Source organism: Phlebotomus papatasi, chromosome 1 (genome assembly GCF_024763615.1).
Source record: "Phlebotomus papatasi isolate M1 chromosome 1, Ppap_2.1, whole genome shotgun sequence".
In the NCBI taxonomy this organism is placed as follows: Eukaryota; Metazoa; Arthropoda; class Insecta; order Diptera; family Psychodidae; genus Phlebotomus; species Phlebotomus papatasi.
In genome coordinates, this window is record NC_077222.1 from 34,041,293 (window position 1) to 34,068,985 (window position 27,693).

The window sequence follows — 27,693 nt, forward strand, 5'->3', positions numbered from 1 at the left end:
TCGAGGAAAATTGCGCTCAGCTGTCATCTTCACGGCCATTATTGGATGTTTTTTTGTTGTGAAGAGACACTTACCAGTGAGAACATTATTAAATTTAACAATTTTATAAGTTTTTTCCTGTGAATATACAGTACACGGTGCAAGTGACGAAAAAGCTTCAATGAAGCTTTGTAGAGTGATTTGGATTCCAAGAAAGCAGATGAATCCTCATCAAAAACGTCTGCCGATCCGTGGCTCACCCCCTACCGATCCGTGGAACACCTGATTAAGTCCCTTCCGATCAGCGGAACACACTGCATCCTTGCATTTAAACCTATATATTATTAATTTTCGTAAGTAAAAAAAGCGAAAATTCACGGAAATAGTTAAATTGATAACTAATGTATCAATTGGCATATGAAAAACTACCAAATAGTGTTTTGGGGCTCATGTTTTTAGCTAAATATGAAACATGTCTTCTAACATTCCGATCCGTGGTACACTTCCCTTATCAACTGTTACTGCATTTCGACTACTTTTTAGAAGACCGCTTTTCAATTATGACCACATCATGATCACTTTGTGACCACTCTATGATCACTTTATAACCACATTATGACCACTCTATAATCACTTTATAACCACTTTAAGATCACTATATGACCATATTATGACCATTCTATGACCACATTATGACCACTTCTTAACCAAAATACGTACCAATCTGCTGCAGTCATTTTTCATACGCTGATGTGCATTTGCTGTATTTTCTGACCAAATCTGATGAATTCTGAGTAATCTACACAGATAAACGTGGAACCTTCACGCTATAGATCCGATACTCTATCCACTGGTACACTGTGAGTCATATAGTAAAAGATGAATTATTAGAAGTTTTTTTTAATAATATAAAGAACTTTTATTATTCTGAATATGAAATCAGTGCAGTATGCTAAGTATCTCAATTTTGTCAACTGCTATTCTATCAAGTCAGGTCTTATCGGACCGATCCAGATTTCCCAAATACTCCTTCACAGATTTAAGAGCTTTATCTGCGAATGCGGGTTTTCCATCAACTACTTTCATCCATCTCAAAACACTGAACTCGTTAGGTAGTACATCATCCAGTTTCGATTTCAAAAATCTATATGCTTTAGGCGAAATATACCGAAGCTGTATAGCGAAATCCTTTAATTCATCCTCAAAAGCCGAATTGTAAAACTCTTGGTTATCTTTCTCCAGAAAACGTTCTACCATAAGTCGCATCACTCCAGTCAGGGAGTCTAATGAGAACGATAATTGACAGTGCTTACATTTTTCCGGAGTTTTGTCCCTGGAGGAAGACTGTGATTCCAATTTCGTGATTTTTGCATCACGTCGTCTAACTTGCATACCAAGCGCATTCCTGCTTTTCTTCAATTCCATATTTTTCTTTTCCAACATTGCAATTTTAGCATTTAATTTTGCAATCTCAACATCTTTGGATTTATCTGTCGCTGAGGATTTGTAATCTTCACATGTCAACTGCGAATCGCTATCCACATTTGTTCCTTCCGATACTTCATCCTCATCATATGGCATCATGATCCACTCCACTTCATCTTCCATATCACAGGAATCATTGACAACGGCAAGCTGTGGCTCCGCCTCCATGGTAGAGGCTTCCACTTGCAGTTCATTGTTGATCTCCGGTTCATTGTCAATAACCGGTTGGTTTTTGATTTCCGTCTCTTTATCGATTTCTGGTTCGTTGTCGTCACTTTCCTCGTCAAGTGGCATCATGATCCACTCCACTTCATCTTCCATATCACAGGAATCGTTAGCAACGGCAAGTTGCGGCTCCACTTCCATGGTAGAGGTTCCCGGTTCATTGTCAAAAATTGGTTCGCTCTTGATTTCCACTTCTTTATCGTCTGGTTCGGTCTTAACACTTTCCTGCAGTCCTCCCTGAACGTTTTCATTCATCGACTCCTGTTGTTGATTCTCAACCACTTCATTAACGTCTGCGTTGCTAACAATCTCGGGCTTAACGGCGACGATAGAGATATTTGGATTGTTGTTCGTTACCAATGCATTACTTGATGCCTCATCATAACTCCCCCTCAAGTCCTTTAGAGAAAAAAGAAATCAAGCAATAAATTTAATAAAAAACATCAAACTAAAACTGCAATTAGTCAAATAATTCATTTCATTTTGTTCACCTTCCCCCACCCCCAGATTAAGAAGTTGCACTGAGTCGCACCGTTAATATGGTTTTAGTCTATATTCAAATATTTTTATTTATTTATGTAGCCATAAGGTACCCGTTATTGTTAAAATATGGTGCCTCGACAGGATTGTGTTTGGGATAAAATAGTCTTGTATTGAAGTTATTTAATAATATTTGTATATGACAGAGTGAAAATGAAATATATCCAGTGGATAAACAAAATATGTTCCATTTTCACTCTAAGCTTCGCATTTTACGTTTTGTTTTTAGAGTAGAGATAACCTAAGAAGAAAACACGTCTTTTTTGTGAATATATTTTTCTGAATATATTTATATCACCAATGCAAATTCTTTACAACAATAACAATAACATCACTTTACACAACATTAAATGTCAAAACAAAGGAACTTTATGCTTTTTGTGAACTTTTTCAACATTCTGAGCACTCTTTCTGCAATTCAGTTTTAAAAATAAATAATCAGGAAGGTGTTCTAACGCTTGCATTTTTGTTATACGCTGTAATTAAAGAAAGAAAATGTTAGCTAAAGTATTAATTGCCTACCAATTTCCTTTTCTTGCCAAATTTTATCAATTCTAATTCTGTACTCCACTTTACTGCAAACATTGCTGCACTTTTAAACTCTAATTTTGTGTAACACATTACTTTTCCCACAATTTGTTTTTAGAAATGTAAATATCATATATTTTTTAATGATTCATTTATTAGAGAGATTTTTACAAAGAAGTTTTAAATACTTATATGTACTAAAAAGTTTAAGATGATCTTAGGATTGTGCAATTATGATTCCACAAAAAAGACTGATGCTGCAACATTATTTATTACAATATGTTTAAAACTTTTTCTGTAACTGTAAATAATAAACGATAATGAAAGTTAGTTCTAAAGAAAAAGTGTTAATTTAAATTAAAAGGTTTCATTTTTGATTTTGAAAATTATACTCCACTACAAAAATTTGAATCAGAAACAAATGAACAGTAAAAATTAAATTTGATCACTAAAATATTCAATTTTATTCAATAAAATTCCAAATTATCCTACCCAGAATTAGGGTCGGAGGAACGTCTGTTCGATAGGGAACCCCTATTGACACTTTTGTGAAAATGTTGAAAATTATTTAATGTATCTAGTAAAATATAAGTAATATAACGTTTTTTCTGTAATATACCTTTTACTATAAACAGAGATGTTCAAATTTCATATCCCAAATAGTACAGAATAGGGTGTCAATAGGTGCTGACACGAGTTCTTAAAGTGTCAATAGACGTTCCTTTCACCCTATAGGATAAATCTTGACTACCAATTCTATTAATTGAAATTAATTGATTAATTAATTGAATTCCATTGATTTATAAAGAAAAAATGATTAAAGGTTAACCACTGGCCTCCCAAAAATATACTTAAGTATACTGATTTATAATTTTTTTTATTTATTCACATTGTACTACACAAGATAGCAAATTCATAAATTAATAATGATGAGGATTTTGACTTTAAAGTAGTGTTTTCGAGAAAGAAAACTAAAGAACAAAATACTTTTGCTATCCTCAAATTAGGTGTACTCTTTACTCATTCACTTACAATTGGAAGGGCATCGTTGTCCAAGGAATGAATGTATCTGCAACGCGGTAATTTAGATACGTTTCTTAGCTGGATATCGCCTGGTCTGAAGTGAAGACTGCATACAAAATGTCGTTGGTTTACAAGTGACGCAGAGAGCTTCAGGCGTTTTGCCCAGATTTCTCGCCTTGTCACATCACATGGAAATCTAAAAAATATTTAAAAACAATAAATGCATAAAAATAGGTTGTTCTCCATAATTTTATCATTTACTCAATTGTTTTTACATTAAATCGAATATTTTCAGGAATATTAAAAAAAAATTACAAAAGTCTCAGCACTCAGAGTGAAAAAAAACTTACTTTTGTAATTGTTGAAACAAGTATATCAGTAATATTCTAAAAGTGCAAAAAAAGTTGACAATATTACTCGTGAATCCCCTCGATACACCCCTGGCAACAGTTACAATTTCTTTTTTTACTTTATGCGAAATGCCGATTTTTACCCTTGATTTTTTCTACTTTTCTAATATATTTCACATATAATTCCTATACCAGCACTTTCCTTATTAAATGAGCTTTCAAGTGTCAAAAGTATTAAAATGAGAACTACCAATATTAATAAGTATGTACAATTCACCTGTGGAATGTAACACACAACGGATTGTGTCGATAGCTGTTTGCACAGTTTTTCACCTCACACTTCATCTCGCGAACTTTTACCAACCAACAAAACCTTATCACAGAACTCCTTTAAATGTAGCCAAGTCCTTTTCTCTGATTTTTGCCGAAATTGTCACTCTTTTCACTCAAAAACACTGGAACTCAGGGAACACACAAAATAATACACAATTTGCTACATGCAGTGATTGTCAAGTGACTACAGAACATTTCCGTGAGTTTTTCTACTGTCGCTTTCTGATAGCGCCCTCTCTCACAAGATATTTGAATTTTATTTTTAGAATACATACAAATATCCAGTGTTTCAAATTGCAATACATTAATAGTATTTTCAAGATTATAAGATATTTATCATTGGAAAAGTTCTAAGATGGTTCTGACAATTTTATTTCGAGTAAGTGCTGAAAGTATGAGAGGGGTAGTTTCATGTAGACTCATGGGGAAGTTTTCGGTAACCAATAATTAAGTTATTTTAATTAAAACAACTTTAAATATGCATTGAAAGAGTTTTGACATTTTAAAAATAAATTAACAAAAATAAAAGAAACAAAAAAAATCTTTTATTTTACAAAATTAAATTAGATATTAATAAATATGTTAGATCACACCTACATTTACTCATTTATTTACAATTAGAAAAGAGGTCTTATATCTTAAGAATGAACGTATTTGGACCACTTTCATAATTCCCTATTGAGGATTTGCTAAGAAGTGATGAAGGAGTGATAACTTACTATCGGAAGTGCGGTTGGAAGTAGGTAATGCACGTACTTGAAACGCTGCGTTTTGGAAAAATTTCTAATCCTGATATCTTCAGGTTTGAAGTGGGCACTGCACACATGTTTGTCCTGGTTTACGACAGAAGCTGACAGCTTCAAGCGTTTAGCCCAGACTTCACGTAATTCAACATTACTAGGAAATCTAGAAAAGAAAATTTTTAGAAAACAAAAATTGTAAAAAATAATTAGGAGCAATGAAGCGAATATCTACCATTTTTTATTTAAAATAATTTTTTTAATAATTTTATTTTTCATATTGCTATTTTTGATATTTTGTCGCAGATTAAAAAAAAAGTTTTTTTTCGCGGAAGAAATTACCCCTGATGCTTCCCTGGCAAATATATTGTTCGCGAGAATTTTCCCACTCCACACACTTCAGCACACATTCCCTGCTCTGTTTCTGTGTAGCACAGAAAACTCTTACAGTATTGCCTTCATAATTAAATGAATTTTCTTTAGAATCAATTCGCTTCCTAATCTCCGCTAAAATAAAGAAAATTTTTCCAACTTACCGGTGAAAGGTAACTCCCAATGGATTTCGATGCTTGGAGTTTCCGCAATTTCTCACTTCACATTTCATTTTTCGCACGGTTTTTACACTGGAAATCTTTAAGTAAACACTACTTAAGCCACTGATCTCAAAATTAATATGAAATTCCGCGACTTATCACTTTTTTCCACAGAAAAACAAAAAAAATCCTACTGAGTTTCACGAATAGTTTTTTTCTGCAGCGACTGTCAGAAAAGTACTGGAGTTTGCTAACAGGATCGCTAACAGTACCGCCGGTCGAATTTTGAACTCTCTCTATAGAGAGAATGTCCTAAAATAACGATGTTGATAGGGGGTGGTTCTGACAATTTTGTTTTAGGTTCTGAAGGTAGTAGAGCGGTAATATCACCCCCCTCGGATTTAACAGTTACACCATGAAAGATTTTTTACTCGCTATTTAAATTTACTTTATTTCTCTTTTATTTTAGTTGTTTATTTCTCTTTTAGATTATAATAGTTATAAAATATATTAAAAAAAAAACCAACTCGTTTTGCCACCGTTTTACTTTTTTTCAATTTAGATGAAAATAAATAATTTTAATGATTCAAAGCTTTGTTCGGCCTATTTGTAACACAGGCTTTAGAAAGACATTTTAAAATATTTCACATTTTTTATCTTAAGTTCGTTTAGGATGAGAAAGAAAACAAAAATATATAGCTTTTTTTTAAACTAAGATTATATTTATGATTTTTTCATGTTCATTTGTTACAGATCAGATTTTTCAATAAGACTGGCATATTCAATTCTTTTTACCAAAATCTTGCTGCATTTTGTTGTATGATTTAAGTTTTTTTTTTAATTTTGAATATCAATACATGTTTTGAGCAAGTGCTCTTGAAAGCAGACATATAGAAAAGTTAATCAGAAAGCAATATTTGCGGCCACCGCCGTCTTAGCGAGCTAAACGGTGGAAATGCTCCTTCTCAGGTTGTATAAGCCATCTGCATTATTTGCAACAAAAAAAGCTTTCTATCATTCCCAAAATCCATTTTTTACCTCTTGTTACTAATCGATCCAAAAAAGGTTCTTTATCGTGACGGTTATCTTCAATTGTAATCTTCTAGTTGTACATCAAGGCGATCACGATGTTAAACTTAAAAACCCTTAAAGTGAGTTAGACGATAAAGTTTTGAGCGCTCTAATATCCTAGAGTTAAAGAATTTCAGCTCTTTGCGCATTCTCTTTTCTGTATACAGTTTTGCAGCCGGCTCAAGGAAATTGTTGAAGTGGGTGTTCTCTTCGATGAAGTGACTCAGATTGAGACGAACTCCTTTAAAATCCAATGAGCGATATATAAACAGTTATCATTGAACCAACGGAACCAACAATATTACTATGAAGTCATGTGAGGTTGTAAAGGCCCTATTTTATGCCTATATCGTAATTTGGAAGATAAATAAGATGTTTTTTAGGTAACAGAATGAAACTTTTGCGATAAAATTGCTCTTAACCTTTAAGACTCTATAGGATATTACGACGAATAACAAAGTGTTTTCAAACCAAAATGCAGTATATTTTGATTTTCCTAAGTTTAATCTTTTAATTAAATAATTTACTGGTAAGATAAGTTTGTTAATTGCAACTTTTACTTTTCTAGACTTATTCTAGTCTATAGAAAAATAAACATAGATATTTTTAAAGCGAATTTATCAAAGTTTAATTTGAAATTTTAAAAAAAAACAAAAATTTGCGATAATTTATATTTTTGAAATATATCAAAAACCGGTATATTACCAATTCATTAGCGGTTGAGACCGATGCAACCGGATTTATGATTTTGAGACCTTTCAATTAAATCAAAATTCGACCAATTTGTTTGAGAAATAAGCCCTCCAGAATCATTGACCTTAATAAATTCAAGATTGCGATTTTTTCTGGTCTTGGGTGTCTATGGTCGAAATATTCGCCCGGACTAGCTCTGAAACACACCGAAAATGATCCGAATCCATAGGGCCAAATATAAAGTAAAAACGTAATTTTTTTAAAGGGATGGAGGGGCTGGGAGTGTGAATTTGGTAATTGAATTCTCTAGAATACATTGATTTCGGGGGCGGGGGGGGTCATCGATAACCTGAAGTTGATATCTCTAGCTGTTTAAAAACTAATGTGCTGTCAATTTAGAAAAAAGTGGATTGTATATAAGTACGCTCGTAAATCTCGAACACAACAAAATATCGTATAAATAAATTAGATTTATGGATGAACATTCATATTAGTGTATTCTTTGAAATCACCTCTTATTAGAAAAAAATCAAAAAAAAAATCAAAACCACGCGATATTATACTAGCAATTTTTTATTTCGATTTCAAGCAAATTCAAGAAAAGTAGCAACTTACTCTACATTTTCTTATTATTTTGAATATAAAATGATATTTATTTAATATAGGAGAAATAAATGTTTATTTATTTAGTCCATGATCTTCTAAAAAAAACTAAGAGATTTATAATCAGAACAATCCTATAGGACATTTGCAATACTGTTCTACGTCCACGTCTAAGAGACCACTTTCTTCCATCATGAAGAGAAATATGCATAAATTTAACCATAGAATAAAATTACTGAGAAAATTCTCAAAATTTGATAGGTACGTGGTAATTAGTAAGATTTCTGTTTTTCTTAATGACATGTTTTTCAACAAAAAGATCAGCAACAAATATTATATAAACTACTATATAAAATTAGTTATAAATCTTTATATATCTTTACATTTGTCTTATTCAATAAAATTTCTGCTCATTTTGCGCAATAAGGAAAAATGTTACTTACAATCGGAAGAGCAGTTGGATCCAAAAAATGCACATATTTGAAGCGCTGCGTTTTAGAAGCATTTTTCTGTTTGATATCTTCTGGCCTGAAGTGCATGCTGCACACGTACTTATCCTTCCCTACAAGGGACATAGAGAGCTGTAGACGTCTAGCCCAAATTTCCCGAACTTGCGAGTTACTTGGAAATCTAAAAAAATAATAATACCAAAACATAATTGCAAAAATACAAGTCAGAGATATTCTTTAGCATATTTTCTTTTATCCCACTTTCCACTTGTTTCTAATCTTTAGTTTAAATTAATTTCTTTAGTTTTATTTAAAAAAAAAATGAAGAAATGTGCAATGTAGCCTCTTCGTCAATTCACCAAACCTAAATACACGAATATTGAGTTGGTTTTTATTCGAAAACTCATTTTCTATGAGCTCAAACAATTTTCTCACTGATTTAAAAAAAAAGCAATAGAAGATATTTTTTCGCAAGGCAAAATTACCCCTAAATACTATCCTGTCGAATATGTTGGTCGGGAAGATTTTCACCGTATACACATTTTTAAGAATTTTTTTTTCTATTCATATTAATCGCCGTTTAGAACAAATTACACCCCCACGCATTCACAATTAAATAAGCTTTCACTCACTATTTTTCACTAAAATTGCTGCAACAAAGGAAAGAAGAAAATTGTAATTTACCTGTGGAAGGTCACCCCATTGGGATTTCGGTGTTTAGAGTTGAAGCAATTTATGACCGCGCACTTCATTTTTCACACGTTTCACTGCACGGATATCTTCACGCACACTCAAGTAATTACTGGAAATTATATTTTTTCTACAATTTGCTGATTTTCTCACTTGTTTTATCCACAAAACTCTGGACCACCCAAATCAAAAAAAAAAACACAACCATATGCGGCGATTGTCAAGCGGTTATGGATTTTTCCGCTGCGTGTCGCTCGCGAACATGCCTTTATGGTGAAAATTTGAATTCTCTATAAAAATTTGGCCAAAATAACGAACATTCCAGAGGGGGGTGGGTAATATCATAGGCTTATAGAAAAGTTTTCAGTAACCAATAATTAATCATTTTAAATAAAAACAACTTCAGCTTTTCGCTTATTCAATACATTTTAAAAACAAGTATATTTCCTAAAAGTGCATTTAAAACAAAATAAAAATACACACACAATTTTTTATTCTACAAAATTAAATTAGATGTTAACAAAAATATGTTAGATGTGATACTTACATAATCACACCTATTTTACTCATTTAATTAATATCAGAAGTACGGCCTTATATTAAGAATGAACGTATTTGGACCACTTTGAAAATTCTCTATAGAAAATTTGCTAAGAAGTGATGAAGGAGTGATAACTTACTATCGGAAGGGCGGCTGGATCCAGGAAATGCACGTATTGGAAACGCAGTGTTTTGGAAGCATTTTTAATTGTGATATCTTCAGGTTTGAAGTGGGCACTGCATATTCGAACGTTTTTCTGGGTTATCACTGAGGCTGACAGTTTCAAGCGATTAACCCAGACCTCACGTACATGTGCATTACTTGGAAGCCTTAAAGATAAAAAAAAATTTAGGAAACACAAATTGTAAAAAAAAACTAATAAAGAAAATATAAAGAGGCAATGAAACGAATAGTTAGTTCTTATATCACTTTCCATTTATAATATGTTTTAAAATTTCAAATCAATTTGATCTATTTAATTTTGCTTATTTTGATAATAACGTGTAAAAAAAATCATGAATTACAGAAATAATACCTTTAATGGATTACATGGACTAAAAGAATAAGAAATTACTCGATGCCCCTAATTCTTCCCTGACAATAATGCCACCTACTCAACACACTTATAACTCATGTTTGCTCCTGTATTTGGCTGGAACTTAGAAAAACTCTTTCAGAGTCATATTCATAATTTAATGGTGTGTTTTTCGAACTATCTCGTTTCTGAGGTTCCATAAAAATAAAGAAATTCCTAAATTACCTGTGGAATGTCACTCCCAAAGAGTTCTGTCGTTGGGAATTTTGGCAATTTCCCACGGCACACTTCATTTTCTCACTTTTCTCGCAATTGACACACTTCACACTTTTCACAAATCTTGTTACATATGTATTTTTAAAAGTCTTCCTTTGCTTTTTCCTTTTTTTTTTTAGTAAATTTTCACAATTTCGTCGTTGCCAATCTTCAGCAAACGCTGCGTCTGTCAAGTACTTGCGAAATTTTAACGCCAGTTGCGCTAGCGGTACGCCGTGAAAAGCGCTCGTGAGGCGCTCACGGTAGAATTTTGAATTCTTTGTAACACTGAGAAAAAAAGAGGCTGCGATTAACTTTTTTTCGTCATAATTTTTACACTTTTTGGGTGTAAATGTTGATATATATTTTTTAATGTTAATTTTAAACCTTTTAAGGGTAAAATCAACATGAAAAAAGGGTTACTTTAACATATAATACACATAAAAAGGGTAATATTTACGCCGTTTTCGGATCAATACTGCAGGGTAAAATTAACATTTCCGGAATGTTATTTTGACTTTTTAGGATTTTTCTCAGTGAAAGAACTTTTGCTACAATAAAGGTATTAATAAATAGTGGGTTAATTGAATAATATATTCTATTAATCTGCTAAAAATTTTATCAATGATGTAGTACAAACATAAAATTATATAATTTCTTTTAAAATTTCCCATAAAGTGGTTTTTCTTTCTTTCGAAATGAATGAATTCAATAGTGTCGTCAAACAGAACTGGAAATAATTGTTTGTCACTACTAGAGTCGCACTGTAATATCCTTAAATTATTATTTTTCATATCTATTACTTATAATACTTTATTAATACTTATAATTGCTTTATTACTTACTATTGGAAGAGCGGTCGGATCCAAACAATGGACGTATTTGGCTTTTGTCTTCGACTTGCAAATATTTCTCAGTTTTATATTTTCAGACCTGAAGTGAAGACTGCATACGTGTTTATTACAGTTCACGTCTGCAGCTGAAAGCTTGAGGCGATCAGCCCAGACTTTTTGAATTTGAGGATTTGTTGGAAATCTAAAAATTTTTGCAAACAAAAATTAAAAAAAAAAATGTTCAAAATATAGGGAAATTCATAAGTATATTTATTTCTTATAATCACTTTCATTGTACTGTATTTAAATTCAATTAAATTTATTTGTGCGAGAGATGTTCCCCAGATTCTACCCTGGTAAAGCTAGCAAAAATATTTTGCTAAGAAATGTTTTAAAACTTTCTCATGCACTTTTCTTCTTTATTTTGAGAGACTCAATTTATAGTTCTTATATCACTCTATTCCTAATTAAATGAGCTTTACATTTGTGGTAAAAACCTAAATCGGATCCCACAAGAAGAAAGAAATATTTGTCTATTTACCTGTGGAATGTTACACGCAGAGGATTTCGATGGAGGGTGTTTCCACAATTTTCCACTGTACACCTCATTTTTCTCACTTTTCACCACTCAAATATGTACTCAAAAGTTTTCACACACTTTTTCACAGAAATTTCTTTAATATTTTTCAGATTTTTTTTCATAAACCCTTTGCATCAATATTCGACCAAATTGCTTCACGTGGGTACTGTCAAAAGTGGTTTGCGTGTTTTGCCACTAGATTCGCTAGCAGTTCTCTGCAAAATCTCTTGCATCGCTTGTACGTTAGATTTTCGAATTTTCTTGAATAATTTTCTAAAATAACGATATTGATAGAGGAGCTTACATGGTTATTTATGGGAAATATTTGAGAACTGGTCACTTTATATTGAAAGCCAAATTTTAAAATTTTTGGTAATCAAAATTTACCCTAGATTCCCCTAATCGTTTTCTGCAAACGAGTAAAACTAAAAACAAAAAAGTACGGTTTACCATTGGAAGGGCGTCTTTAGTTAAAGATCGTGCGTACTTGGAGCGCTTCGTCCTGGATATACTTTTCCATTCAATATCTTCTGGCCTGAAATGGAGGCTGCATACGACTTTGGTCGGGTTTACAACTGAAGCTGACAGCTTCAGGCGAGTTGCCCAAATTTCTCGTAACTTTACATTAGCTGGAAATCTAAAAGAGAATATTTTGTCAAAAAATTGTAAATATCTAGTCTTTTCGTCATAGTTTCTTCATTAATTGAAATTATCTTTATTCCTTATGGCTCGGGCGCACCTTCTTATTTCAGTGAAATTGCATAAATTAAAATTTTAACATTTATTCTTTCAACCAAAAATCATATATATGCAGTTATCCCTTTCTTGAAATTGAAATTGACAATAAAAAATGTTTTTACAATAAAAAAAAAAATGGTTTTGAAATATCCACACCACCATTTTTTCCACTAAAAATGTAACTTACAAATATGGAGTTGAAGCAAATTAAAAATCCCACTAACTCAATTGAAAAAAATCATTATTAAAAAAACAACAGACTTTTTGCAAGAGATATTGCCCCTAATTCTTCTCTGGCAGAAAAATTCCATATCGCAATGTTCGACCAAATTTCCCACGTTTTCTCTGTTTTATAATTTGCGAACTTACTTATAATTTATATATCAATAGGAGCCGTATTATTTTAGTTTTCTTATGAACTAATCAATTAGGATAAGTTCACAAAAAATAAAAGATTTTGGCACAATACCTGTGGAATGACACCCCCAGGGGATTTCGTTGGTCACTGTTGCTGCAATTTTTCACAACACACTTCATTTTTCTCGCTTTCTCTCACTTTTTCTCAATAGTCAATCCGCGTAAAATGTTTAGATGTATCTTTAGCCTTTAGTCTTCGATTTATTCTGACTTTCTTTAGTTTTTTTTAGCACTGAAACAACGGAAACATTGCACTCACAATTTCACAAGAATCATAATAATCTCCGCGAGGTGACTGTCAAAAGGTTAAGAAAGTATGCCGCCAGGTTCGCTAGTGGCGCATCGTTCACGATACAAATTTGAATTCTCTATAGAGAACTTGGTAAAATAACGATATTGATACACAGAAAAAAATATTTTGTAAAAATGTTCGTAAATGTTTGTGAATTCCTATGGGGGAGTTAAAAAATGCTCGTGAATCGTATAACCCACAATCATGTTCGTAAAAGTTTGTACTTGTCTCACAAATATTGTTCGTAACATTATCATTTGACGAACAATTTTTGTACTTTTACAAACATTTGTTCGTAAATGTTCGTAACACACAAAAAATGTTCGTAAAATTTTGTCATTCCCGTCAAATAATATCTGCAGATATCTTTAAGATTTCTGTAGAGAAAATCTACACCTCTACAGAATATCTGCAGATAAATTCTGTAGATATTCTTACGAATTTTATTTGGGCTTGGGACAAAATTCGTCAGAATATTTCGGCAGATTTTCTGACGAATCTCTAGACGAATTTCTGTAGATATTCTGTAGATTTTTTCTACATTCCAGACTTTCCAGACAAGATGTGTCAGAAGAGATGGAAAAATTTTTCACTGAAGTTTGCAAAATTCTATAGAGTTATTCTTAGTGATATCACGGTGTTTATATAAAATAAAGAATTCTGCGACGCCGTGTTACAAGTAGAGAAAAGTGAAGTGAAAACTTTAAACAGAGTGTCGACCAAAATTTCATGTTTTTGTATCATTCGATTGGCGATTTTTAAGAAATTAGTATTTTTGCTCGCAGTTTTTTTACTTATCTAAAATGTGTACTCGGTAATGCTTGTTAAGCAGAGCATACAATTTTCTTTATAACTTCTACAGTTTCTTCATAAATCAACAATATTTTTGTGAAGTAATGGAGGTTATGCAGATTTTCTAGGGAGAAATTCTGCCGAGAATCTGCAGATTTTCTCTGAATGTACTAGACTATACCGTTAAAATTCAAAAAACCTCAGAGTAAAATCGGCAGGTAGAGCAATGATTTGACGGGTTTGCTCGTAAATGTTTGTTCTCCTGCCGAACATTTTACGAACATTAAGTTATTGTGTGTTGCGCATTTGGTTAAGTTTGTTTATTAAAGCAAATATTTTCAAATTTGCTATGATTTCATTAAGCTTTATCGATATGCTTAATCATTGAGATTTTCCTGTGGGATTTTCAACGGTTTTGACCAAAAAATAGAATTTTATTGAATGAGAATTTGAGAAGTTTATATATTTTTTCTAATATTACAAAAAAACCTAACTTTTGATTTTATATTTATATAAAGACGGAAGTTTAATAAAGAAAACTACAAAAGTAGTACCCAAAGAGCCAAAATACATTCTTAAAACTATACTTGGATTAGGTTCATATTTTAATCATTCACTTACAATTGGAAGTGCGGCCTTATCCAAAGAATGCACGTATCTGGAGCGTGCAGATTTCGTCGCTACATTTATCAGCTGGATATCGCCTGGCTTGAAGTGAAGACTGCATACAAAATTGTTCTGGCTCAAGAGTGAAGCAGAGAGCTTCAAACGCTTTGCCCAGATTTCCCGCTTTGTTACATCTCTCGGAAATCTAAAAAAAAAAAATCAAAAACAAGAATTATCGGAATTGTATAATAGATTTTTATCATTTTTTTCGATGATTAATTTTTTGAAATAATAAGAGAAAACAATAAAAAGCTCAACAAAAATTCTTTTAGTGAAAAAATCACAGTTTTGAAACGGTTTAAACAAGTTTATCGCAAAAAAAAAGTTCACGAGAGACATTACTCGTGGGCCCCCTCAATACATCCCTGTCAAAAGTATGCGAAATTTTTCTTTCTGCTGAAACCTGAACATTCTCCTTGATTATCTCTACATTTTTACGAATTTCCACGTGTGATTCTTACGCCAATATTTTCCTTATTAAATGAGCTATCATTAGAATACCAGTATTAGAAACAAAACCCGAAAATATTAGGAAATGTGGGCAATTTACCTGTGGAATGTAACCCCCAGCGGGTTGTGTCGATAGGAATTTGCACAGTTTTTCACCTCACACTTCATCTTCCGCACTTTTGTCCACTATCCACACCTTTTCAGAGAACTTTTTTACCTAAATCTTAGGTATTTTTCCTAACTTTTTGCTGAGATTAGCACTATTTTCACTCGAACAACTGGAGCACACACAAATTGCACAATTTACCACATGCGGTGATTGCGGAGATTGTCAAGTGACTATACAGCATTTTTCCGCTAGTTTCGCTATTGTCGCTTTGTGAAACCCCGGCGGGACCAAAATACACAGTTCACATGACATACAATGTATTTACGACTTATTCTTGGAGGAAAAATACATAGTTACACATGTATTATGTATTTGATGAGGACTTGTCATTCAAAAATACAAGTTCACTCACATACACAGTATAAACTACGTATTTCTGTACTGGGAGTACATACCCCATTGCAAAAGAAAGCGGAATAGGAATAACAAGCGAAAAATTCCTTGGAATTTTCAACTATTTTTCCTTAAAAAATTCCATAGGAATTTTCCATAATAGGTTCCAAGGAAAATTTAATGGATTTATGCTGGATTTTTTCTATTGAATACATCCATGGAAATGCTCGTGGAATTTATGTGGATTTTTCCACCAAAATAAAATGGAGAAAAAATGAAGCTGTCACATGCACCTCATGATTTTACTTCCGAATTTTATAGAAACGGCAAAGATTACGAGGATTATAATATGTTTTTATAAACCAGCAATAACGAATTGACACTTTGAGCAATAAAAAAATATTTTATTAAAAAAATTTTTTTTTCCTAAAATATATATTAATTAACATAAAAACAGCATTATTTTAGGTTGGCGACCTATTTAATGTAATCACTTCATTATTATCTACACGAAACGCAGCATCGCATAATTAATTATATTATAATTGCCACATGAATCAATAGAAATGTTTGCGGAAGGTTTGGAAACAAATTCTAAAAGTTGTCGCAACACCATTTTATTTGTTTGACATTTCAGAAAACTAGTGGAAAAATCCATATAAAAAACTATGGAAAGATAGTGGAAATTTCCATATGTTTTTTCCAGCTTATCCCGCGGACGTTTCACGTGTGAGTTTCCATATAAATCTTCCGCGGAATACCGCGGAATTTAACGCTGGAATTCCAGCATGTCGTACTAGTATATTCCATGGAGCACTATGATTTCCATGGAATTTCCGGCTTTAAATTCCATAGGAAAACTTAGTGGAATTTTAGCGTCAAATTCCAGCGACTTTAGCCATTTGGACGCAAGTTTTCCATTGGAATTTTTGCGGAATTTTGCTATGGGGTAGTTGTACGAAAACTCCGTATAAACTACGTACTTGTAACTGCAAAATAACTGTCAACACACACATACAGACGCACACGACCAAATGGCGACCAAACAAACTTGTCACATGCACCTGCCGTTTTTATTTCCAAATATTGACGAAATTATAGATGTCACAAGGATTTTAATATATTTTATTTAACCAGAGGCAACGATTGAACAATTTAGATAATCACAAAGTATCGTGTAAAAAAAAATATTTTGCAAAAACACTCACAGAATGGAATAAAAACACGCGTATTTTAGGTTTGCAACTTCTTTAATATTTTCACTTCACTATTTTCTACAGATAACACAGCGTCGCATAATTATTATATTATTATAATCACTGAAATTACTAATAATTGTAACACATAATTTGTAAACAGAATATTCCAATGGAAAATATTTCCCGTTGTCAAAACAGCTGACAACACGCCTGCCAACAGCATTTTCTGTCATACGGAGTTTTTATTATATTTACGATGTATGTAATACTACGTATTTACTCTGTAAGAGATAATACTTCACACGGACACACTCACACCAAAGCACACTTCGGGTCTCATTTGGTGCAAATAGTACTGAGTAAAATGTATGGGCGTACATGATGATACTGAGTATTCGTACAACGTATATACACAGTTTATAGGTAGTTTGGTCCCGCCGGGACCGCTCTCACACAGGATATTTGAATTCTCTATAGAGAATCTGCAAAAATAACGGTATTGACAGAGGGGTGGTTTTGACCATTAGGAGTCTGTAAAATATGTTATGGGCTATATAGGTGGACAAAAAGCCGTTGGATTTCAGACGACATTTTTCGATAATTATGGAATGGCATTTTTTTCCAAATGCTCGATTGAGAAAGAGTCTACTGTACTAACCTTAAACTATTTCTTAATTCCTGTTACATACAAAACTGTATTAAGAAAGAAATATTACAGTAGACTCTCGCTAAATCGGCTCTTTTAAGATCGGGCTACTTTTTAATTCGGGTGGCAGTTAAATGCGAAAAAAGTTTGTTGACATTTTTCAAGTTTGATTATGATTTATCAAATGAACCCAATATGCTCAAAATTGCCATGGTTTATCTAAGTTTTGATGTAATTTTGGGTTATTAAGGGATTTTCATGAAATTTACAATATATATGAGTATGTAAACCAATATGTGTATATGAAGATCAATAAAAATCGTTGTATTTCAAAAAGTTTATCGCCCGAATTTCTCTCAAATTCGGATGACATTTCGGTCCCAAATGCCCGAATTTGAGAGAGTCTACTGTACTTACTATTGGAAGAGCGGATGGATCCAAACAATGGCGGAATTTGAAGCCCTGCTTGCGGACATTTGTCAGTTTTACATCTTCAGGTTTGAAATGAAGACTGCATACGTATTTATCATAAGTCACGTCTGCAACTGAGAGCTTGAGGCGATTAGCCCAGATTTTGTGAGTTTGGGGATTTCTTGGAAATCTAGAATTTTTTGCAAAAACAAAAAATAGAAGAACTGTTAAAAATACAGGGAAATTCGCGAGTTTATTTATTTCATAAATCACTTTCATTATACTATAAATTCAATTTAATAAATTCGAATTATGCACCTTTTGTGCAATTAATCCTAAAAAAAATAGTTTAATTCCCTGTTTTAATTTAGTTTAAACGGCCTTTAATTCCCCTCCCCATACTTTCAGTACAATTTAAATTTTTCAAATGCTCGATTGGCCCACTTTAAAAACCTTATTTACTATAAGTAATTTGTTCAAGAATAGAACGAGATAATAATGTTTGCGAGAGATGTTCCCCTGATTCTACCCTGGCAAAGCTACAAGAATGCTGCCAAGAATTTTTTTACAATTCTCTCATGCACTTTTCTTCTTTATTTTAAGATCCGCAATTTACAGTTATTTTTTCATCAAATTCCTAATTAAATGAGCTTTCCATTGGTGATAAAAACCTAAATCGCCGCTCATAGAAAGAAAAAATAACCTTATTTACCTGTGGAATGTTACACGCAGAGGATTTCGATGGCGGGTGTTTCCGCAATTTTTCACTACGCACTTCATTTTTCTCACTTTTGACCACTCAAGTATGCATTCAAGAGTTGTCGCACAATTGCAATTGACTGTCTTTAAAATCTTCAATATATTTTCTCGGTTTTTCCAGGAAAACTAGAATCAATTCGGTTAAATTCCATCGCGTGCAAACTGTCAGGAGGTTTGTATTTTTTGCCGCAAGATGCGCTAATAGTTCTCCGTGAAACCGCTCGCATCGCTTCGCTTGCACGCTGGAATATTTGAATTCTCTTTGCTAAAACAACGAATTTGATAGAAGGTAGGGATCGTAGTGGTCCTCGTGGTCCTTTTTAAAGGAAACCAAATTCTAAAATTCTTGAATAAAATTTCGCCCGATTCCCCTACTCGTTTTTTTGCAAACGAGTAAAACGAAAAATGAAAAAGTTTGATTTACCATTGGAAGGGCGCCTTTAACCAAGTATCGTGCGTATTTGGAGCAATTCTTTTTGGAGACATTTTTCAATATAATATCTTCTGTCCTGAAATGGAGACTGCATACGGCTTTGTCTCGGTCTACAAGTGAAGCTGAGACCTTCAGGCGAGTCGCCCAGACTTCTCGCACCTTCATATTAGCTGGGAATCTAAAAAAGAAAATTTTGTCAAAAAGTTGTATCTAGTCTTTTCGTCATAATTTCTACATCAAGTCGAATTCTCTTAATTTGAAGGAAACTGTATCACAATTAAGAAATATGAGCAAATATGCTCAAATGCAGAGGCGTGGAAGAACCGTTGAGACCGAATAAACGTCAATATGAAACATATGTACGTCAATTGTCAAAAAACGCTACTACAGTAACCCCGCACCCCGCTGCTCTATAGTCCACAATTTATCAACTGTTGATTTCAAAACACTGATTTTAAGTTAGGTTATGTTTTTTAGTACGCGACATGCAATGTTGTCATAATTATTTTAGTATTTTCGGCAAACTTTTTTTGAGTAGTTGTAATAATTGTGATCCATAATGAAGAGAGCGAGAACAAGTACCACAATCGCAAAGAAAGTGGAAGCCATCGAGCAATTTTAATACTAAAAGTTGTTGATAATTTTAAAAAAATACATGGACTACAGTAGACTCTCGCTTATCCGTGAAAGCGGGACCAAAATGTCATACGGATTTTGAGAGTGATACAAAACGGGAACAGTGTCATCAAAATTTTGAAAATTCAACTGCCTCACGGATTTTTTTATGTCACCCGGAAAAAGAGTCCACGGATAAGCGAGAGTCTACTGGTATAGTACGACCCAAGTGTCAAATCAGGTACCAAATACAGTAGACTCTCGCTAATTCGGCTCTTTTAACATCGGACAGCGGTTACATTTGAAAAAAGTTTGTTGTCATTTTTCAAGTTTGATTATGATTATCAAATGAATCAAATATCCTCAAATGGTTTGTCTTAGTTTTGATGTGATTTTGCATTATTGAGGGATTTTCATGCAATTTACGTTATATATGAGTGTGTAAACTCAATATCTATATGCAGATGAATAAAAAATCGTTGCATTTCAAAAAGTTTGTCGCCCGAATTTCTGTCTAATTCGGCTGACATTTCGGTCCCATATGCCCAAATTTGAGAGAGTCTACTGTATGACCTATAGTGAGGCTCTACTGTAGAACAAATTTTGACGTTTATTCGGTTTCAACGGTTCTTGCACACCTCTGTTCAAATGTATCATGGTTTGTCTTAGTTATGATATGATTTTGTTTTATTAAGGGGTTTTTATGAAATGTACAATAAATATCAGTAAGTAAACCATGTAAATTTAATGAATATGCCAGTATGCAGATGAACAAAAAATCCTTGCATTTCATATAGTTTGACACCAGAATTTCTAAGTTGAAAGAAAAAGTGGATTATAATCTGCTCTTTGTTTGAGTTCGATCAGTAATATAACAAACTTTTTATGAGAGGCATTACCCCTAATTCTCCTCTGACAAAAAATGTTTTTACATGCATTTCAGAATATTCGACTAAATTTTTTATCGTTTTCTCTTTATGTTTTGTGAGTTTACTTATAATTTTTATATCAGCAGAAGCCTTATTTAATTATCTTTCTTATGAACTAATCAATTAGGATAAGCTCTCTTAGAAATAAAAAAAAATAATTGTATAATACCTGTGGAATGACACCCTCAATGGATTTCGTTGGTCGCTATTTTTGCAGTTTTTCACTATACACCTCATTTTCCTGACTTTCCACCACTCAATTGTTTAAGAATTTTCACACACTTTTTTCCTCGGTTTTAAGACACTTTTTTATATTTTTAATCAAGTTTTAATAAATTCGAGCAAATTTGCTTTTTTCACGTGGTAACTGTCAGAAAGTGTTTGCGTATTTTGACGCTAGATTCTCTAGTAGTTCTCCGTGAACTGAGAACGCTGCATATTTTTCAATTTTTTATAAATAACGATATTTATAGGGGATAGGCGGGACAGAAGAGGTGATTTTAATTACTTGTAGTGCATAAATTAAAAAAAGCAGTACTTACAATCTGTCTGATATTTTCAGGCCTGAAGATAACACTGTATACAGATTTATTCCGGATTTCATGAAATTGCGTATTGTCTTTAACATTCGAGTCTACATCCAAGGAAGCTCTCTTTTCTGTTGGATAGCGTTGTATGTAATCATGATCGTCGTAAATTGAATATCCACCTCTAGCATTGCCTAGCAAAGAAGACGACGAATACCTCACTGGAATCAGAGTTTTTATGTAGTTATACAGATAAATGATCATTTTAATTCAGATTTTTAATTTACATTTCTTAACATCCTGAAATAATATCTATTTTTTAAATTAATTTTATTTTACATGTAATTGTGACACTTTTTTTAGAAAATCTTTTATGAATGCTTTATACTTGATTAAAATGTTAATAAATCTTTTTTTTTTAAATACTCTAGTAGTTAGGATTTATTTAAAATTAAAAGCTCACATTTAAGTTGCTTATTGCGAAGTTATTGCAAAAAATTTACTTTGTGCGTGGAATTTATAATGAATTTTGATAAATTATTCTTTGAGTTCCTTGGATGATTTTTAAAATATTGGGTGTACAAAAAAGTTCTCGCTGTTTTTGTGAAAATTAAAGTTTTATTAAAGAAAATTAGAAAATATTATTTCATTCAAAATATTGTCCATATTGTATACATATATATGTAAGTTATTCTTTCTGAAGTGTCTACTAAACAAATCTTTGCATGTTGTTTCTGATGGAGCATGGTCACCTAAGTCTCTACAAGATTTTTATGTGCTTCAGCCGCAGATTTCTTTTGGCGAAAACAGAGCAACAGAAGTTCCCGCAAGTGCCTTTTTCGGTCCGTCACTCGTCATTTTAAACTTTATGAAGAAATATGTTGTTTACACTTTTCCAAAACAAATGTACTACCAATTACAAACTATTGATAAAGAATCATTATAACTGGTTACAAATACCGTCAGTACGTACAGACTTTGACAGCATCATCTATCGATGAACAGCGAGAACTTATTTGTACCCATAATAATTAAAAAACTTATTGCATTTTGTATGACATTTTTACAGTGTCAATCTGTTAACTTCCTGAATTGTGATAAACAAGGATAAATAATAGAATTAATTTCTTTGTATAATGTATTCCCGTATCTAAAGTCATTTTTTAAATTAAACTATCAGTAACCGTAGTATCATCTTTCTTAACATTATTAGTATTGCCAAGAAAAAATGAATTTGTATGAATAACAATTAAATAATATCGATAGAACCGTCTTACCATTATAGTGAATCTCTTTAAAGTCCATCGTAACTTCCACATCACCGTAATCTTTCTCATTGTTCTCTTCTGCATTCTGGGGCATTGGAACAGTACCCTTCCGCAACAAATAAATTTTCCTAGCTTTATAATAGGTCTCAGAAGGAAAATGAGCACCACATATTCGAACAGATTTGTAATTTTTGCTGTTCACCTTCAAGTTTAACAATCTTATCCATTTTGCAGCTAAAGTCCTGTTTTTGGGCAATCTGAAACGTAGAAGATCAAATGTAAAAGGTGTGATAAAGCGTCCTAATCTTTGCGAAATACTAGAACGCGCGACTTAAATGCTATACCTCAAAATTAGTTTCGCATCATTTACCGTTTACCGGTTCACGACCAATTTGAACTCCACCCAGGCTTGAACTGGGGGCCTTTCACTGTCACTAGGCCTAGGCGAATGTTCTACCAACTGAGCAATGGGGGAACCGGCTCTGATTGTCTTTGCTACTAATCTCAACCAATTTCTATGAGCACTTCGCCCCCTGGCACAAAGTTGTATGATTTCACGGTATAGTTCTGTTGCCCATTGTGAGGAGGATCTGACAGACGTCACTGTTAGTCAGTCGGTAAGGTCGATAACATTGCCTAGATGAATTCGGATGGGGACACGGAGATTTGGTCGCTGCCGATCAATTTGCCACCACGATAAGCCTTGATCTACATAATGAATCTTTCAGAATAGAATCTTGGCTAGAATTTATTACAAACGGCTCTTCGTTATCCGGCTGACTGGGGGATAAAATGACATTTAGGTTTTTTGAATGATCAACGATTTTTATATTTTGTTCTGTGTGAATTTATTTTCTGTCTGACAAAGAACAAAATAATTTTCTTCATGGTGTGGTTATTTTTCATGTTTTATCACAACTATGTATTAAAAACTTCGATACAATGATAATAATACTTTAATTCACACTGAAGAAACTTCATGTTTAGTAAAAATAATTTTGAATATGTACACATCAACCGCCAGTGTTTGGCAGCTGTCACCCGGATAACGAAGTGCCGGATAACGAAGAGTTGAAATTTCTACAGTGTCCTCAGTTATAGTTTTACTAACTTATTTTCTGAAGCTGAACTTATTTTGACCTTACGTTTGCTTAACATTTTCAGTTTTGTGTGACAGGTCAGAAAAAAAAACAACAAAATGTCGTTCGCGACATTTTGTTTTTTTTACCGATTTTTTAATTTAAAAGTTTTGCTTGTTCTAGTAAAATAAATTATTATTTTGCAAGATATTAATCATGGAAAACAATTGAGATTACACGAAGACTGTCCAAAATGAGTAAAATGGTCGATTTCTGCGAATTAAGTGAAATTGATAAAGAAGCAGACTTCAACAGTGATGATGAGTTCCCTAATTCGTCTTTTAATGCCCCAGATCGTGAAATAAAACCAGAAGATGAGCAATGTATTTCAAGGGACCTTCAAATTATACAAGAAGATGACGTTTTCATACCTAGCCTGCGACCTATTAGTTTAAAATCAGTCTCATTGAAAAAGCTTGAGCTTCATTAACGTCTAATTATAAAAATTATAAACGCTTTTTTTCCTAAAAAATGTTGTTTTTTAGATAATCATACATCATTCATCCATAAAAAACGTTTAAAATTCATTTATTTTACTATTTGTTCACTATTTTTCAATAAAAATATTTCAGTTTTTTTATGCCTTAAACGGATGTGACCGCCCGGAGGCGGTCTTTACCTTTTTTCACCTGGTGCCCAAGAAGGAGATAATGAAGAATGGATGGTATTTTTGAGTTCAGTGGACCATTAATTACACTAGACAAAATTATTTAACTACTTTTTTGCATATTAAAGAAAACACTGTTAGAGGGTTAATGTTATTAGTACAGTAGACTCTCGCTAATTCGGCTCCTTTAAGATCGGGCTACTTTTTCTAATTCGGGCAGCGGTTACATTTGAAAAAAGTTTGTTGTCATTTTTCAAGTTTGATTATGATTATCAAAGGAATCAAATATCCTCAAATGGTTTGTCTTAGTTTTGATGTGATTTTGCATTACTGAGGGATTTTCAAGCAATTTACGATATATATCAGTGTGTAAACTCAATATCTATATGCACGTTGCACATGAATAAAAAATCGTTGCATTTCAAAAAGTTTGTCGCCCGAATTTCTGTCTAATTCGGCTGACATTTCGGTCCCATATGCCCGAATTTGAGAGAGTCTACACTGTATTAGTTTATCAAATAATCTAGAAAAAAATTTAACTACGTGAACTGCCCCACCCTCCCCTAAATTAATATTTGATGGTTTTTTTTCCCTTTTTTTCTATCTAAAAACACCTTAAATGCCAAAAGTGCCACTCGTGTGCCACTAAAATAGCGGAAGTATACACTCCTCTCGCTTCTCTCTGTGGAGTTTGAGCAGTAAAAGTATACCCCTAAAAATTTCAAGTGCGACTCTGGATTTTACGGATGCTTTTGATAAGCGATGCAAAATGCAATTTTATCATTGAAAAACTTATTTTTTGCTTATTTCTCTCAGTAGTAACTTCAGTACAGATGGTCACGAATATTTTCTATAGACTAGTGGCAAAATAGAGGCAAAGAGGATAAAATTGAAATGGACAGAACAGAAAAAATAACAAAAGTTCTAGCATTATCACTTTGTACTTACCGGTGTAATTGACACTTATTTAGCAATTTTCCACGGCCAGTTGCACAATTGGGTACAGAACACTTCATTTTACAGCCAGATCTCGTCAGTTTTTCTCACTAATTTTCACTCACAATCCAACTTTTTGGAAAATATGCGAGGACGTTTTTTCAGCATCTCAATTGTCAACGCTACTACGATAGAATTTTTGAATTCTCTGCTAATAAACGGCTGAAATGAAAAGGGCTCGAGGACAAGGGTAAATCAATGACTACTCGATTTTTCACGCATTTCTCACGTAAAAGAAATGCATACTGAAAAATTAGTTGATTTTACAAAATTTCAAAAGGTTTATTGTCTTAAAATAGAAGAACTTCTATTGCATTCTGCTAACATAATTACCAAATTGTTCTACGACTTTTCTCATTTTTACAAATTGATTCTTAAAGAAGTCTCTCTCCTCCGTCAGCCTTTGGACATCGTCCCTCAGTCTTTGGTTTTCAACCTTCGATGACTTCAGCAAATAATGAAATTGCTATTGGAAAATTTTCAATTTGTAGATTTTGCAAATATTTTTATAAAATTTAAATAAATTCTTACCATTTCTCGTAAAGTATACGGTTCAGGCGGAAGCACTTCGCAGGGATGATGGGACAACTGTTGCTGCTGTGGAGAATTGGCTGGGAGGGTTTCCTGATCGGAATCAAATGAAGACTGGGATTGTAAGGAAAAAGGAGAGAGTCTGAGAGGATCTCCAGAAGTATCAGTAGACTGTGGAGACTTTTGGACAGATGGTTTGATTGGAGGGAGCGTTGGAGGTACTTCCGGGGGATTTCCATTATTCTCCCTTCTCAAACTCTGTGTATTAACAATTTGCAGATTCTGCGAATGAAGATCCATCGCTTCAGTTTGATCATCCGTTGATGGTGTATCACTTATCTCGTAATCCAGATACTTTTCTGTCCCTTCTACTCCCAACAGCGCCAAGACCTTCATCTCAGCTCCGGAAAACGACGGAAGTGCAATTGTTCTCTCATTCCCGCTCTGCAACTTCCTATATTTATCCACTAACTTATTCTTCACAGATATCCAAGTTCTCTTCCATTCTGTTGGGGTTCTAGCTGATTTGGGCCACATCTTATTTAAAGTATCTGACACAGATTTCCAAGCCATCCACTGCCTATTGGAGTTCTCCAAGCCAAATTGATGAGTTGTCAGGAGAGTAAAATCTGCCACTACCATCGAAAGGAGCTTCCGCCTTTGTGCTGGCGTGAAATGTCTCTTGAACTAATAACACGAATAAACTCATGAAAATACTCCAATTTCAATAAAAAATAAATAAAATCATCACAAAACTTACCTTCTTCCTCTGACCATCAGAAGAGTGATTGTCATAAATAGCTATAAAATAATTTTTATAAATATTTTATTTGTTGTTCTCCTATCAATATACATACAATCGAACCCTTCTGAGTTGCTAGACATTATTTTTCATGTATTTATTGGCCTTTTTTTCAATAAATTACACAAAAATTTCACGTGTGAACTGAAATGTCAAAAATTGTTTACAAATACAGCAGCTTCCGCGGAATTACGCGAGATGGCACCACGGATATTTTTACAGCCGGCATGTAATAATTGAGTACTGGCGTAATTTATTTTAAAACTTTGAAAATTGCAACTGCAATAAAATGTAAACAAATTCACACAAATCGTCATTTAAATCAGAAATTGTCGTAACATCATTTTTGCATAATTTTTTTTAAATAAAAATATTTCAAATAAAAATTTAAGTGCCCTTAATAAATAAAAATGTATCAACATATTTGTCGTAACTTTCATTTTTGGTGAAGTTACGAGGAATTTCATCCTTATAAAATTATCTCTAATCGGTTAACGTAACTTCTTTAAAACACTAATTTGACTTGCAATTTGCAGCTATATTGTAGAATTTCTCAATGAAATAATCACATACTTTCCCATATATCCAAAGACTGTGTAGATGTAGATAATGAGGAAGTAAATAATTTTTATTAAATATTTGTAAATAATGCATTTCTGCCTAAATGTGGGATATAGTTCAACTGAGTAACTAGTGAAATAAAGGCATTTATTATACGGAATCCCAGGATTATGCACATTTTCGGGACAAAAAAATTCGCGATTAAAAGTAGTTACAGTAGAGTCTTTTAAATTCGAACGCTCGGGGGGTATTTTTGACATTTCTCACCTCACAAATTAGAACGCTTTAAAAAAAAAAACTAACGAAATTTATGTGAGCTTAAATTGTACTTTGAATCAAATTCCCGTAATTTCTCACAAGGCTTAGTAGTAACATACTTCTTTTTATTGAGAGACTCTACTGCCCGTCTGACACAGGGTAAGGGGGA

The 27,693-nt window shown here is 32.9% G+C and overlaps 2 protein-coding genes across 10 annotated transcripts; both read right to left on the reverse strand.

The window, feature by feature from the left end:
• Positions 1 to 872: 872 nt before the first annotated feature.
• On the reverse strand, positions 873 to 25,499 carry LOC129798864 (uncharacterized). Of its 9 annotated transcripts, XM_055842310.1 has the most exons (4): positions 25,325 to 25,499; positions 22,640 to 22,887; positions 21,378 to 21,583; positions 873 to 2,088 (listed from the first exon to the last, which is right to left on the reverse strand). In XM_055842310.1, exons 1-4 carry the CDS (start codon positions 25,390 to 25,392, stop codon positions 970 to 972), a joined length of 1,641 nt encoding a protein of 546 aa, XP_055698285.1. In that variant the 5' UTR covers positions 25,393 to 25,499; the 3' UTR covers positions 873 to 969. The 9 variants fall into 9 exon arrangements, with proteins under 9 accessions (XP_055698285.1, XP_055698290.1, XP_055698288.1 ...); XM_055842315.1 differs by lacking the exons at positions 21,378 to 21,583; positions 22,640 to 22,887; positions 25,325 to 25,499 and adding exons at positions 19,283 to 19,469; positions 21,005 to 21,220; XM_055842313.1 differs by lacking the exons at positions 21,378 to 21,583; positions 22,640 to 22,887; positions 25,325 to 25,499 and adding exons at positions 14,847 to 15,036; positions 18,812 to 19,009.
• A 130-nt stretch (positions 25,500 to 25,629) lies between these two features.
• On the reverse strand, positions 25,630 to 26,914 carry LOC129798882 (uncharacterized). Its single transcript, XM_055842343.1, has 4 exons — positions 26,761 to 26,914; positions 26,664 to 26,704; positions 25,904 to 26,590; positions 25,630 to 25,838 (listed from the first exon to the last, which is right to left on the reverse strand). Exons 1-4 carry the CDS (start codon positions 26,786 to 26,788, stop codon positions 25,680 to 25,682), a joined length of 915 nt encoding a protein of 304 aa, XP_055698318.1. The 5' UTR covers positions 26,789 to 26,914; the 3' UTR covers positions 25,630 to 25,679.
• Between the last annotated feature and the right edge of the window lie 779 nt (positions 26,915 to 27,693).